Source organism: Oxyura jamaicensis, chromosome 4, assembly GCF_011077185.1.
Source record: "Oxyura jamaicensis isolate SHBP4307 breed ruddy duck chromosome 4, BPBGC_Ojam_1.0, whole genome shotgun sequence".
Lineage (NCBI taxonomy): Eukaryota > Metazoa > Chordata > Aves > Anseriformes > Anatidae > Oxyura > Oxyura jamaicensis.
The window spans coordinates 33054999-33070258 of record NC_048896.1 but is presented as its reverse complement, the minus strand read 5'-3'; the positions used below and the strand labels follow the sequence as shown (position 1 = coordinate 33070258).

The 15260-nt window shown below is 35.9% G+C and overlaps 1 protein-coding gene across 3 annotated transcripts; it reads right to left on the bottom strand.

The window, feature by feature from the left end:
- Positions 1–1110: 1110 nt before the first annotated feature.
- Positions 1111–15259, bottom strand: CEP44 (centrosomal protein 44). 3 transcript variants are annotated; one of them, XM_035324551.1, is made up of 11 exons: positions 15134–15259; positions 13065–13214; positions 12281–12428; positions 11207–11353; positions 9876–9983; positions 8030–8188; positions 7451–7660; positions 4477–4546; positions 2426–2553; positions 2127–2164; positions 1111–1313 (listed from the first exon to the last, which is right to left on the bottom strand). In XM_035324551.1, the coding sequence occupies exons 2-11, from the start codon at positions 13151–13153 to the stop codon at positions 1256–1258; spliced, it is 1155 nt and encodes a 384-aa protein (XP_035180442.1). In that variant the 5' UTR covers positions 13154–13214; positions 15134–15259; the 3' UTR covers positions 1111–1255. The 3 variants fall into 3 exon arrangements, with proteins under 3 accessions (XP_035180442.1, XP_035180441.1, XP_035180443.1); XM_035324550.1 differs by lacking the exon at positions 15134–15259 and adding an exon at positions 14021–14039 and having other exon boundaries at positions 8030–8186; positions 9874–9983; XM_035324552.1 differs by lacking the exon at positions 1111–1313 and having other exon boundaries at positions 1815–2164; positions 8030–8186; positions 9874–9983.
- Position 15260: the final 1 nt, after the last annotated feature.

Genomic DNA, 15260 nt, shown 5'->3' with positions numbered 1-15260 from the left:
CTTCTCACATTTAGGAAAAAAAATCATTTCATTGTTAGGTTAACGAAGTGATTTACAAGGTCTGTTTTCAAAAGGGGCAAAACTAGTTCACATCATCTAACTTTTATTTATTTATTGGAAGCAAGTATAGAGAAGAAAAAGTTCTAGTGCAAAATTCCAAAAAAACTCTTGTTCCAGTTTATAGAGCATAATGGCTCCACATATGTTGCTCTTTGTATGTAGAATAGTCAACTTAAATTCCATATGGTTATAGAAAAAGAATTGTAATTACTGTTAAAACACATAAATCATTTTTACATCATAATATCAAACAGCTGCTTTTGCCTTCATCTACAAACTCTGCCAAAAAAATCCACCAATTTTTATGATATCAAACTCCAAAAATCTTTTACGCGAAGTGGGTATTATAGCACAAAGAAATCCTGATATGATAGGCCACCCATTTACAAAGGCTAATAAATCTTATCATATCCCACACATCTTTGGTTTGATTATACAATGTTTATGGAAGCCTTACATCTACTTATATCTCTAAAGAGAAATTTTAATACAGCTTCAAATCATAAAAGTGTTTTGTATCTTTGTATACTGGATGGTCTCCATCTGTGCTGCTGGTCTTAAAATGTGTTGGGTACGAGTACTAAAACACTCAACACATCTCTCGCAGTCAAAGTCTATGGAGTGACTTGCACATTTCAGTGCTTAGGATCAAACTGACCCTCACTTTGTCAGTGTTAATGGAATCCATAATGTGTTGGTGTGCTCCAGCTAGGCATGAAAATTTGTATTAAAAAAAGTCAAAAAGGTACATATTTAAAAAACATATATTTAAGTTTTCATTAAGACTTATTTAAGAGTACAGATGGTAAGATGGTATGTAAGAAAGCCTCTTGGGTACAATATGCAAGTCCCAGCTGGAGTGTTTCCAACAGGATGTAAACCATGGTCCTCAAGCTCACACTTTAAAAAACATATTACTTAGCACACTGCTAACAAATGTCAACACAAAAATACACTGCTCTAATGACTTCACAAAAGGACTGGGGTGGGGTGGAAGTTATTTGAACAGTTTTTAAAACCAAAAGTTAGGGAGGAAAAAAAATACACAGATGCATTAGAAGATATTTATTCAAAGGAGTTTAAGCACCAGTGATCATTACAAATTCAATATATTAAAAATTTAATGCTGTACAAACATACATATTAGTTTTGATATCCGTAAGTCTACGGAGACCAGGTCTGAAGACCTGTTCTTTCAAGTCTTCTCAGAGGCGTTACTTGAGGTTTTCAACAATTCTGAGGTTTCTTCTATTCTGAAAATTTTTAAAAAAATTTATACACTCATACATGCTTATTAAAATACAGTAAAAGGCAAATCAATTATTTCTGACTTTCCAGTGAATCCAAAATACCAATAAGCAGCATTAAACTAAGTGGCCTGACATCCCCCTTTTCTTCTGCAATTGGTTTGGAGACTAAAATGCCTACCAAATATCAATAACGTATACATATGTATACACAGAAAGAAGTAGCCCACACAAAATTAGAGGAAGTTAAATCCCCCCCCCATACAGTTTATTCAGGGCAGGCATTTGTAGAACGTACAAATTTCTTGCTAAGAAAATATACAGCAATTCTTCAAGTGTAATAAAAATATTTCTTACAAAGAAGTTTCTTTACCAATCTCAGCACTAGCATGAAACACACCTTAATACAGTTAATGCAATGCTTAGCCTAAAGTTGGTTTTACTTTATTTTTTTTTTCCTTAAATAATAATAAAGCAGAGTGGAAATGTCATACTTTTCAGGAAGAAAAAGTTACTCATACTTCTATCAAAAGATACTAATATTCCTATTTCTTGTCAATCAAACTCTATACACTCCTTAATCTCCAGTTAATACTATTAACAATGCTTTCTATTACTTTTTAGAAACCAAAACAGTGACTCATCCCAAAAATACAGAACTGTAAGTGGATTTATTATCCAGTGGAGTCATAAGGAAATGCCACACCTGATGTAGAGACCTTTGAGGTTTGGAACACATATGTACGTTCTCCATAAGCCTTAGTCCAGTATAAGTCCCTCCTGGGAAATGAATTCCTGCTGCCCTTTCCTATTACTTACATTTTACTTATCCTTTCCATTCTTTGTCTTGTTGTCTCCTGCAATTTAAAAGCAACAAGTTTAGTGAACTCTTCAAAGCTAACATTCTTCAGATGGACTTTCAACCTGAAAAATTCATTGAGAAAATGTAACTTTAAGCACTGTTTACATATCGAAAGGATTTTTATGAGACAGACCTAGACATAGTTTTGCATAGTTTCCTTGTTTTTCACTAGTAGTATATACAACTAAAACGAATGCTTACTTGTTCTCTTGACCCCAGAAAGGAAATCAACTAAGCACTTGCCAGTTTTACTTACCTTTGAAATGTCTGTCAGACCATGAGAATTAATGGTCATGGCTTTGGGAGATGGGTCTGTGGATAATAGTGAACTGTATCCAGACGACTGATGAAGACTCTCTGGCATCTCCTCCTTCCTTTCTGTATCTATAGAGAAAGACTCATTTTTATGTCACCTTTGCCTTTTTGCTCCCCTACTGCAAGGTCAGCTATCAAATAGCTTGATTTACAGTATGTAATAACAGAAGAGAATGCATTGTTTAGAGAGGAAAAAAAGCTACTAGTGAGGGTCCAAACTAGTTTTTTTTAATTTCTTAAAACAAGGGTAGGCAGAGTATATTATGTATAACACAAGACAAATTCCAAAAAGATCTTCTAGGAAGGCTATCTTTTATCCTGACTACAGCAAAATCAACACAAACTTTTATTACTGGATCAAATATTAAAGAGTAGTTTCAGAATGTTCACGTTATTTGTATTGTGAATCACCTGTTCAAACATGTTTTTGAATTTGTGCAAGGTAACCTGTCTTTTAAGCAGCAAAAATATAAAGTCATCGCTTATTTAGCTACAAATAATTTTTTTGTCTCCCTAGCTCTGCTTCCATTGGGCTAGTTTTAGGTCTGTTTCTGCTGAATGGATGCTGTATGCTATCTTTTACTTTGGGAAAGCTTTGATATTCTTCAGTTCAGAATAGTATTGTCAGGGAAAAGAAAATTTAGTACTTAATAACTAACACAAACAAGTGTTTGTGTCCTTATTTTTAATCACGCAACCATCTACAGATAAAAACTCTGGAACATGTTCAGCTACACTATTCTGTACTTGAAATGTATTATTTTAATCAATTAAAATTAAAAAGTGTTCCTTCAATACCGTAGTGATTCATGAAGAGCACTACAAGCAAAAAATGCATTCTGAGCACTGAATATCCTCAATATAAGTTAAGACTGGCTGCACAGCCTTTAAGCCTACAATTTTCTGGATCAAATTTTGGAAAAATCCAGATGAATTCTCTAAGTCTGAAAACATAAAGGTTACCTTTTAAAGACCATCAGTCTACTAGCTGACTATGAAGTCCTCGAGTGTCAATAAAGTATCATTGAACATACAAAAGCAAGTTTGTTTTAAGTCTCTAAAAAGGTCTGTAAAGAGGCCTTCCTAATTTCCATGAAAACTGGATTACTCAGATTAACAGAAGTAGGTTCCTAGTTACCTTTCCAGTTTCTATCCAATATCCCAAAAGGGGACAAAAAGGCCTAATAAATGAGAATATGAAATGCAACACCCTCCTAACTGGTGATAGGGATAATAGCCAACATACGCGAGACAGACCAAATTAAAGTGACAAAACATACAGGCTAAGAACCTACCATTGAGAAAGAAATAAGAATTACTTAGGAACTAGAGAATGTTTTTAGTTTTCTTCCCACTTAATGCTGTTTCATTGGCTTCTTATGTCTTCCAAAATTCAGCTAGAGACTGAAAAAGCTTTTGCTGTGGTCTTCAAGATAAGAAAGCTCAGTGAAAAAGCTAGTGAGGATAGCTGCTGTTTCAAAACGGATGAACTATAGAGAATGTTCAGCACAGATTATGAACAAGAAACTTCAGTTTCCCCTGAGCCCCTTTGTAAGTAAAGAAAACTTAAGATGTGCAACTATTTTAAATAAACCTATGGCAGCAAATAATTTATTTTGTACTTGAAAATTTTATTTTTTAAAACATTGTATCTGCTTTGAAGTACAGCCAACATTATTACATTTCACAGCTTTAACTATAGCACCTTACATTTGCATCTGAGACTTTTGGTAGAGTGTTACTTACAATTTAATTAATATGCCATGTATTTGCTTTAATATGCTTAAAACAATTAGAGTAAATACAGCTTCTAAAGAATAAATTACAAACATGAAATTGCTAGCAGATTCATTTCTTATCTGAAGCACGCATTTACATTAAAAGGTCTCTAAATCACAATTGACTGTCTAGTTAAAAACCACTGTTTTAGCCAAGGTCAGCAAGAAGTGCTTAGCATATGACTTAATTAGAAAAAAAAACATTAATACTCACCAGGAGAAACTGGAATCGTATTAGAAGTACATTCTTGACTTACACTGCTGAACTCTGATGACAAGTCTCTCTGAAATACAAGTTTACTGCATTTTAGCCTTATATTCTGTTTAAGACATCTTTTGACTGAACAAAGTTATACGTAAATACCAAACATGCATGCATTTGCTACACCAATGCAAGTATGTTGGCACTGCACAGATATTTTCACAGAACTGCTCTTCATCTTAAAAAAAAAAATCTTAAATTTCACACTCACATTGTGTTTAAGAACCCCCTATTTTATGTAGGATTTATTAATATTGCTGTTGATAAACAGGTCAAAAGCAAGTCCAAATATAGTGCATATTACTTAGCAGAATGAACAGTTACACTGTACTTGGCCTGTGCTAACAATTACATCTTGATGGTGGCTGCCGTGAAGTTTAAAAGTAAGCAAACCTTCCACTTACAGTTGATAATCAGAAATGCAGCTCCTCAGTCCTAGAAATTAATGTAAAGATGAACTGAAATTCATTCCACCTAAATGGTTAGAACTCAAAAGTCTAGTTTAAGCTAGTTTTTCAGGCTCCTAAATAAGACTGCTGTTTCAAGAAAGGTTCTCAGTTTCACTCAATATAGCTTAGAAAAGGTTGTTGAATAACAAGAAATCAAACTGATGTTCTGCTCACAACAAATGTGTGCAATTTCCTAATTTTGAAGTTTAAAAAAAAAAAAAAAAAAATCAAAAACAGACTTTTTTTAAAACCAGTAATTATTATTACAATTTCAAATCTCACCCTGCAGTAAAATATATCACCTTATATACTGTACTAACTATATCAGTTAACAGGGAATTATATCCAAGTAAATGAGGAAGAATTAGGTGTTGTGTGGGAAGAAGCTGAAGACAACTGCAATTATAAGTCGTTAATAGAAGGCAGAGGAGGGAAAAAAAAAAAAAAAGGAAAGATTATCTGCACTGACTGCTTCTGCCCAATTCCTTTCATTGAACAGATTTGGCAGCTTTCAGATTTTCCCAGAGTTAAGTGCACAGCTGCTGCTACTTTGGCAGCAGTGCAATACAGATCTTAGAGTGGTCCTGCTATGTTGGCTAGATGCCAGAAGTTCCCTGAAAAATGCAAGAGTAAGAAGAAAGCAGTAATTCTGAATTGCTTCTGTATCTATGAAGAACAACTTGGATGGAATTTCATAAAAACAAAGCAGAAGCAATTCTCTGATTCAAAGGGTTATTTCTTGGCAGTTTTCAAAAGTCTGTTGCAAAAAAAAAAGTTAAACACTTTTTTTAATGTAAAAAAATGCTTCTTTTGCTTTGAAAGAAGTAACAATACCACACAAACTAAAATCAAAATTGTTTCTGCAGATAACTTCTTACAGTAACATCTAGTAGACACATATAAATATCTTACTGGAAATTTTTGAGTGGTATTAGTATTAAGTATTTTCATAGCACGTATTCCAGGCATCTGAACTACTTCAATACATATAATACCAGAGTAATAATAAACCAAATTTACAGAAATGAAAGAGAAAGCCTAGCTTGAATCACAAGCCTTCCCATTCTTCTATCAAAAGTAGCCATTGAAACTGGCTACTTGAAACTGTTAAGCAAAAAAAAGTAATTGATAATGTCAGTCATTACTGTCTGAACTACAACCTTCAGAAATATCCCAGCACTTAGTCTGAACACTTCTCCATTTCATGACTTTGCGTAACTAGCACACTTTCAAGGAACACAGGACAAAAAATATTAAGTGTCTTTATACAATATATACAAGTATTAGTGACATTTTCATATTGCAGAGCCAGACTTAAACTCTGAGGTCCTGATTACAAGTTCAACATTCTTACAACTACAGAAAAATAAATCACTGATCAACTATTTTTCATAAGTTTTCAACTTCTGAAAAGATTCTCCTGGTATCCTTTGGATACACATGCAAATACATTTTGAAATCAAGCATGCAATGGCAAAATTGATGCTACGGGTCACTGCAGCTCAAAACACATGCACATATATGAAATTAGGTAATGTGTGGCTTTATACAAAGGTGTTTCAACACCATGAGAAGTAAGACAGCCTCAATGTAAGAAAACACCTGATTTACTCTGACATATATGCCAAATACAGCCGCACGACAGTTACAGTACCTTTGCACACTTAAAAATACAACGAGCATCACAGGTAAGGCTGAAGGAAAGGGGAGGCAAGCGGAAAAGGGAGAAAAGATCAGTCAAGCTATAAATTTAAAAGGTAACCATAAAATAGTAGTAGGACTAAAAAGGGAATTAACTTTTCCCATTAACTCTTTATTTTCCATTGCATTTTTGACAGCTTTAGATATATAGAACAATTACTTAATCTTTCGGATGTATATGATTAGAGATCAGTCTGGAGAATTAAAAGGTACGAATTCAGCTGAATCAGTGGAAAAAGTACTACCTCATAGATTACTACAACAACAATTGCAGTCCAGTATGAGATAAAATTTGATAATATGGACCAAAAAAGGAAGCTTAAATGTGTCCCTAACATAATGAAATGCTCCACTACAGAAATGATAAGTTGTCAAAATATACTATAATTACAGGTCTACAGAAGCTTCCTTCTAAAAGTTCACTAACATAAAAACCACACACAGTCATTACTCGTGAAAATATGCTGAGCTATACCTGCTCTTCCTGAAAGGAAACCGTTTCCAATGGAGATCTTTGCTTCAGAGCATGAGAAAGCAACAGAATTTCACAGTTAAAGAAAAAAATATCACCAACTCCATAAATAGCACTTGTATTCAAGATCACCCCTTTAAAAATAGCAAAGGGCATACATCAGGAGGCGAGAAAAGCATAAACAGGCTGAGTGTCGTGTCTGGCAACACTTCTGTTATCTGGTAATGACTACACACTACTAAAAAAATATTTTGATAGTTGTATCTGCTTTTTTGATATAGAAGAAAAATGGAAGTTGATATACCTTTCTGGACTGCACCAGCAATTCTGTTTCAAGGAGCAAAACTCGGCTCAACAGATTATTCCAGTCCTTCTCATCTATAGTAATCTTTCCTTTCAGTCCCTCTTCTAAAGCATGTAGCCTATCTTCAATCCAATCTAGTTTATGAAGCTTTTCCTGGCAATCAGCAAGCTGGCTCCTTAGGAACTCAATCTGAGAATTATCTTCTATGACCTGAAAATATGGATAAGAACACATTAGCTAATTTTGACATAGATATAATTCATAGCTTGATCAAATAAGTTAAGTGGAATTTTCCTCAGGTTCAACAACCACATTCTGCTACATTGTAAAGTAATCTTTTAGAATTGTCATTAACAGCATTCACAGAACTAAGCTTTTATAGAAATTTAACAGAATTGTCTCTTGTAAAGACAGTAGAATTTGACTTTTTTACCCCCTCCCAATCATTTGTTATATATCTACTGGTTACATTTAACAAGAATCCAGCTATCTTCTTTAAAACCTCCCCCCTTTAGAAAAGTCCTGTAAGAAATATTAAGAATAAGAATGCACGTGGACATCTTAAATAAAAATTCTTACTTGTTCACATTTAACTTCCACATCATCATCATCTATGCACAATTCTTCATTACCTCCCTCGTCTAGAAGGGGTGGTGGATGAAGCAGTGCTGAACACAGGGGTGCTGGATGAAGGTCATCCCTAACTTCACTTCCTGAGTGCCGTTCTACTTGAGTTTTCTTTTGAGCATGTCAAAAAAGAAAAAAAAAAATCCACTGGTGTTGATCATTACGTAAACTCTAATTCCTCAGACAAGTAACAGAAAAAAAGATCTATCACTTAAATACCTAGCCTTTTTTCTAATTTATTTTTTTTAATCTAACAAACTTACCCCAACTGGTTGCAAAACACAGAAAGCAAGCAGTTTAATTTTTAAAGAATAATCACATACAAGTGAAAGAATTATAAAACAAATGCTCACACAATTTACCATAGCTACTGAATACCTTGGTATTCCTTGACCAGTACTGAAATCATTAATGGCCTTTCTTACTGTACAAAAGGACATTAATGATGTCTAAAGTTATTAGATTTCCAAGCATGAAAAGGAGGCATGAAACACACAATACAAATACACAGTTTCAACATTAAAACTACCTCTATACCATTCAGAAAGAAAACAAAAATAATAACTAAGAAGCTTGAAGTCTTTTCCTTGGCTACTGCCAAAGTAGCCCTATTAGCTACGTTTCATTCCCTTTGAATACTTTCCTCCAAGAGAGCAAAAGACAAATTTTGCCCTTCTTTCCAGCTGGAGCAAGTCTTATGATCTCTACCTGTCACAACACAAAATACTTTACCTAATGATTAAGAATCCATAATTACTAGCTTTATGCAGTATCTTAACACTTGCATATTATTACATTTTTTAGTGAAGCTAAAATTCTTCTCTTCAAGGGATTTCTAAATACACTTGCATACATACCCAGAGTAAGAAGTATTTTGAAACCTACATTGAAACCAGCATAATGCCAAGCCAAACACAATTCAATCTCCAAAAAGGATGTATATTGTTTTTCCCAATTCGATCTTCATTTTGATTACTGTTCCTCCTTTTTTGTATAATGCAACTAACAACAGTACTAGACTGGTACTATCAAGACTGAAATCAGCTACTCAGTAAATGAGAAAGTTTTCTCTGTAATAGTTCGTTGTGGTTTAACCCAGCAGGCAGCTAAGCACCACAAAGCTATACACTCCCTCCCTCCCAGTGGGATGGGGGAAAAGAATTGGAAAGGTAAAACTCATGGGTTGAGATAAAGACCCATAAAGAGATAATAGATAATAAAAAGAGGGAAATAATAATCGTAATAAATAATTACTACCAGTACAAAACAAGTGATGCACAATGCACCTGCTTACTGCTCATCAACCAATGCCTAGACCCTTCCCAAGCAGTGGCAGCCCCCATGAGCCAACTTCCCCTGTATTAATCGTTCAGCGTAATGCCAGGAGGTATGGGACATCCCTTTGGCCACTTTGGGTCAGCTGCCCTGGCTGTGTCCCCTCCCAGTTCCTTGTGCATCCCCAGCCCCCTCACTGGCAGGGTAGCATGAGGAGCTGAAGAGTTCTTGGCTCTGCACGAGCACTGCGCTGCAGCAACTAAAACACCAGCGCATTATCAGCATTATTCTCATCCTAAATCTAAGACACAACATCATACCAGATGCTGTGAAGAAAATTAACTCTATCTCAACCAAAACCAGGACATAGCTATTATTTCAGTCACCTACATTTTGAAAAAGATACCTACAGTGATCAAACATTAGAACCTAAGTGAAAGCACATATTCTAGAAAGAACCTGGGAGATTAGATTATAAATCAGATTAACATTTAGACATACAATATAACAACTACATTCATACCTGTTTGGAATTCAGAGCACTGCCGTTGGGACCAGCAGGGACAGTACCACAATTTGACCATATTTCACACTTTAAAGGTCTGAGTTTCTTCCTTGATTGGGATTTAACCTTCAAATTGAAAAGGGGGGTGGAGGGTGTGTCATTAATGGGCACAGCACACAAAGACATTTAAACCTCTGCAATACAACACTGTCTAAAATTATATACTAAATTAACAGACAAAATAGATCTTAGAATTAATGCTATGTACTTACAACACCTATGCAAGGCTGCAACAAAGCTAGTCACAAATGTAAATGATAACTTGCAACAAAGTTCATAGAATCACAGAATGGTTTGGAATGGAAGGGACTTTAAATATCACCCAGTTCCATCCCCTAGTCAGGGACACCTCCCACTAGACCAAGTTGCCCAAAGCCTCATCCAAACTGGCCTTGAACACTTCCAGGGATGGGGCATCCATCCACAGCTTCTCTAGACAACCTGTTCCACTGCCTCACCACCCTCAGAGTACATAATTTTATCCTAATATCTAATCTAAATCTACCCTTTCAGTTTAAAACCATTTCTCATTGTCTTATCACTACACTCTGTATGAAAGAATCCCTCTCCTCCTTTCTTGTAGGTCCCCTCCAGGTACTGGAAGGCCATTCTAAGATCTCCCCAGAGCCTTCTCCAGGCTGAAGAAGTTGAAAGACTTCAACTTCAGGAACAAAAAAGTATGTAATTACACCGCTGAAAGTGACAACTGAAATAAATCCATGTTCTGAAGATGTTATAAAATCATATGAAACAAACTCCTGTAAAATACAAAGACTGAATATTTTTTTAAATCAAAATGTCTTTAAATATAACATACAAAGATAAAAATACCTTCACAAAGCCCATCAAATGTGATTAATAATCAGACTTAAGATATGTACCACCAAAGCACACACAAGTTCATGTTTAAATTAAATGTTACCAGAACTTCAACATAGCAGAGGATTTTGCTTTGTTTTTAAAATCTACCTGTGAAGTCTGAGTTACATAAACATTCACTATGTTGAGAAATATAGAAGAAAATACACCACCTACCGTAAAGTATTTGATTAATCTTTGTTTTAGTAATTGTATTTTTTTTATACTACAAAGCATTGCCAGCTTCACATCTTTTGTATACCTGACAGCACTCTAAAAATCTTACAGTGGAACTTCATACTAATTTCCCCCTACTTTGACTACCAGTAATGCTTCATCTTCAGATAAACTGATCTTCACCTTCTACCTGCAGCACCAAGACTATGTCAGAAGAAACATATCTCATAAAAAAGTTACAATATGATCAGTACCTTATTCAAGTTACTTAATTCCTTATGCTTTTTCACCACACAGTTGATAATGTCGCAAACAACCTGTATTTTTCGCTCTGCAAAGCCAAACTGAAGAAACTGCTGTTTTGTTAAAACCGGTTTATATTGAAATTGATCTCGAAGAAGCTGCAACAAAATAAAGTTTGCTTTCAAAATCACCATATAATCTATTGTAAAAATAGCATGCTCAGGTTCTTATCTTTCTTTCATTCTGCAATTCAGAATTAATCCTTTTTTTATTTGGTTGTTTACATACTCACAGCTGTTTTTTCTAGCTAGGCTTTCAATATACCTCTTCCAGAAATATCTCATTCACATCACGCTTGCAAAATGTATGTCAGTCTAAAAACATTACGTTATTATAGATGTTAATATTTAAAAAGTTAAACAAAAACAACCTTTCCACAGTGAATTCACATAACAGTTTGTATTAATCTCAGCAAATGAGTCAGAGGCCTAACTAAGACTCACACAGAGACTTTGTAAAGCTTCTCCTCAGATGGAAAGCTAGTATGAATAATCCAGTACTAGTTAATAGTTCAGCCTCCATTTATAAAACATGCTTATGTCTATATTTAAGACTAGTGTAAAATTATTGTGATTCAGCTTAAAGAATTTAATATTAATTTGTCCTGATGTTTTAAAATAACTGTTTCTTTGTTGTGTCTTTATTACAATTACTGAAGTTTGCTTTTGTTTTTTTTGCTGGTTATGATTTCTTCTAAGGTCACTTCTCTCTATCTAACTTATTGTGCAAGAAGTATTTCAGTATTCCTCACACTGAAAATAAAACTCAATTATGTTACTGCTTCTACGACTGTCCTAAAATTAAAATTTGGACAACGATATCCTTTTCTATTTTCAGGAAAATCTAAATAAAAACTTGCCCTACATTTAGTGACTACCCTTCTTAAATCTTAACCAAATTGCAGTTTCTATTCACAGGCAAAAACTTTTACTCTCACTAGATGTTTAGTTTTTATTAGATGTTTAGTTTTTATGAAGCCATACACAAAATTGTGTCTCTTCTGCAAAGAATATGAAGACAGATACCTTATAAATAGCTTCAATAAAACGCAAGTCGCTCTTTGCTGTAAGCTCCACATCACACTTTACCAGAAGTTCTGCTATGTGAGTTGAGAAAGATGTAAAACAATAACTGATGATAGGTAAAAATGAAGTTGGATCACCCTTCACTAACCTGTTGAGAAACAAAACTATTTTACATATCAGGAGATAACAAAAGCCCTTAATTACATGATTACAAACATTTTACTCGAAAGGTGTTTTAATATTGCCAGCATGTGACACCCAAGTTGTACTGTTTCTTCTTAAGTTTTTCCTCTAGCTATCTTGATTCATAGGACCTTACCAGGTATCTCATTCAGCAGTCCTTATTATTATCTATAAAACTGCTGAAACAATAATTGTGTGTGATCTCTCATATCATTTTAACATTGGCAGGTCTAAAACCCAAGAGCATTTCTGTCTCAGCACTGAACACCTTGTTTGTTATTTTTACAGGATGAAAATTCCTGAGGAAAGTTTTGCTAGCACTTACAAAAAAAAAGGAAGATCACAGCTTAATAAAAGAAAAAAACACCAGAAGAAAGAGCAACAACATAGTAGCAGACATTAGAATTACTCTAAGGACTTCTTAGACTAGCAAAATTGCATTACCTCTTCTTAAAGTCCCTATTTATCAAACCTCAACTTTTTATAGACCTACCCTTTGTGTTTACTCATCATTGGATGCAAAGCTAATATTTATACATATCTTGTTTACACATCTTGCTCTCATCATGTATTAGCATAGTTTATTCACACTGCTACTTACATTGTATAATCTACATCTCTTGGATAATTTAACAAGCGGAGTCCTTGTTCTATTTTTCTTAAACTTCCTTTTAGGTCTCCTGTTGCCATTATTCCAAATTCTATTCTTCCTTCAGATTATGAAATAGATGTAATATCGTACACTCTCTGCCTTAAAAAAATAAAATAAAATAAAATTACTAAATGCAATAGAATTATCATTGAAATTTAACAGGTATCTGCTCATCTTTTCTATAGGCCACTAATTCCAAAGTGCTAAAATACAGCACAGAGCTATGGCTCAGTACTAATACCACTCATCTTCCTCATTCCTTCAGTATCAGGATCAAGTAGCAACGCCTAATCCCATCAACTATCAGACCTTTAAAGATAGAGATCTGAACGCATATTAAGAATTTAGGACTGGCTAAATCAACTCGTAAGAGTGAACAAGTTTCTTTGCTGTTTCAAATCACATAATACTTCTCTATTTAGATGATCCATTAAGAATGCTTAAAATTGTTCACGGGGAAGTGTGGCAACAGACTGCCCAGATACTTCAAGACAGGACTAAGCTAATTGGAACTATGAGCAAAAGGTCCAGTTCAACTTCTACGTTGTCATGCTCAAGCTGAGAACCTGCTTTTGATTTATTATGAGCTTTACGTCACAGAAAAGACTAATCTAATGACACAGAACAAACTACAAAGAGGTGCCTCTCTGCAGAACTAACCTGCAAGGAAATTGAAGACTGCAAGAAGAAAAAAATGACAACAAAGTAGAATCAACAATGCAGGAGATCACCAACACCCAGAACAGCTTTTTCAATGGGATAAAGTACAGAAAATTTATACTTTTAAAGCAAGCAGTACTGATTAGTAAGGTGGAGGTAGGGGAGACTGGAAAAAAAAAATTGCCATGAGAGATCAAAAAAAAACTGGCAATGGAGAGTTGCTATTTATCCTTCAGGATAATTACCATTATCCTTCATATTTCCCCAAAAGCCTGCATAAAAGTAATGATTTCAGCTGTAAAGCCTTAGAGCAGCAATTTATCAGTTGCTTTTCTGCTAGAATTGAGCAGATGACTGCCTGGCGCTATCTTCATGGAATGCCTTTTCCTGCCAGAAAACCCAGTACTTTGTGTTTTACCAGGCAAAGCTGTGAGAAGGTATTGCCAGACAGCACATGCCTGAAGATATTATCTCAAGATACAGAATTGTGTGAGGTAATCTGTCTTGCTGATGGGTAGGATTCAGCCAATACAAACCAAAAGACGAAAACAGAATTACAGCACCATTAAGGTTAGAAAAGACCTTCAGGATCATCTGGCCCCAACCATCCCCCTACTACCAATGTCACCCACTAAACCATGTCCCTAAGCACTAGGTCCAGCTTTTTCTTGAACACCCCCAGGGACGGCAACTCCACCACCTCCCCAGGCAACCCGTTGTACTGGGTTTGGCCACCCAACCACCACACCCGTTCCAATGCCTGGCTGCTCTTTCTGAGAAGAAATATTTCCTAATTTCCAACCTAAGTCTCCTCTGGTGCAACTTGAAGCCGTTCCCTCTGGTCCTATCACTAGTTACCTGAGAGAAGAGGCCGACCCCCAGCTCCCCACACCTTCCTTTCAGGTAGCTGTAGACAGCAACAAGGTCTCCTCCCCTGCGCCTCCTCTTCTGCAGACCAAACAACCCCAGCTCCCTCAGCCGCTCCTCAAACAGCCTAGGAGTAGCACCGCCGGAAAGGAACTCAGCCGAGCACTGCACCTTACAAATTCGTTACTAGATACCACAGAAATCTGAAGCAAAGAGACACCTTAAAAGGAACTTCTTGAACAAACTTCCCTTAAAAAAAATAATAAAAAAATAAAATAAATAAATAATAAATAAATAAAAGCCTGCAGTCACAACGCTCCGTTTTTATTTTTATTGTCCCCATGGTGCTTAGCCCAGTAACCCTCAAGATGCCCCCCTCGCGCAGCCCCGTCCCCGCAGCGCTGCCTTCCCGACGGGGACAAGGCCGGGACCCCCGCCCGGGGGTCCGGAGGCCGCCGCCACGCCCCGCCCGGCGCGGCCCCGGCACTCACCGCCCGCCTCAGGCGCCCGCCACCGCGCGGCCCAACGGCCGCTTCCGCTTCCAGCGCGTCCCTCCGCCGTGACGCCACTTCCAGCAACAACAGCCCCAGCCCGGCAGGAGACGCGGCGGCGGCGGCC

Coding starts and splice junctions, on each gene's coding strand:
- CEP44 (XM_035324551.1), bottom strand. CDS start 13,153: ATGGCAACAGGAGACCTAAAAGGAAGTTTAAGAAAAATAGAACAAGGA. Junction 4,547..7,450: donor TGCTGGTGCAGTCCAGAAAG/GTATATCAACTT, acceptor CTTGTATTTCAG/AGAGACTTGTCATCAGAGTT. Junction 2,165..2,425: donor GTCTGACAGACATTTCAAAG/GTAAGTAAAACT, acceptor TTTAAATTGCAG/GAGACAACAAGACAAAGAAT.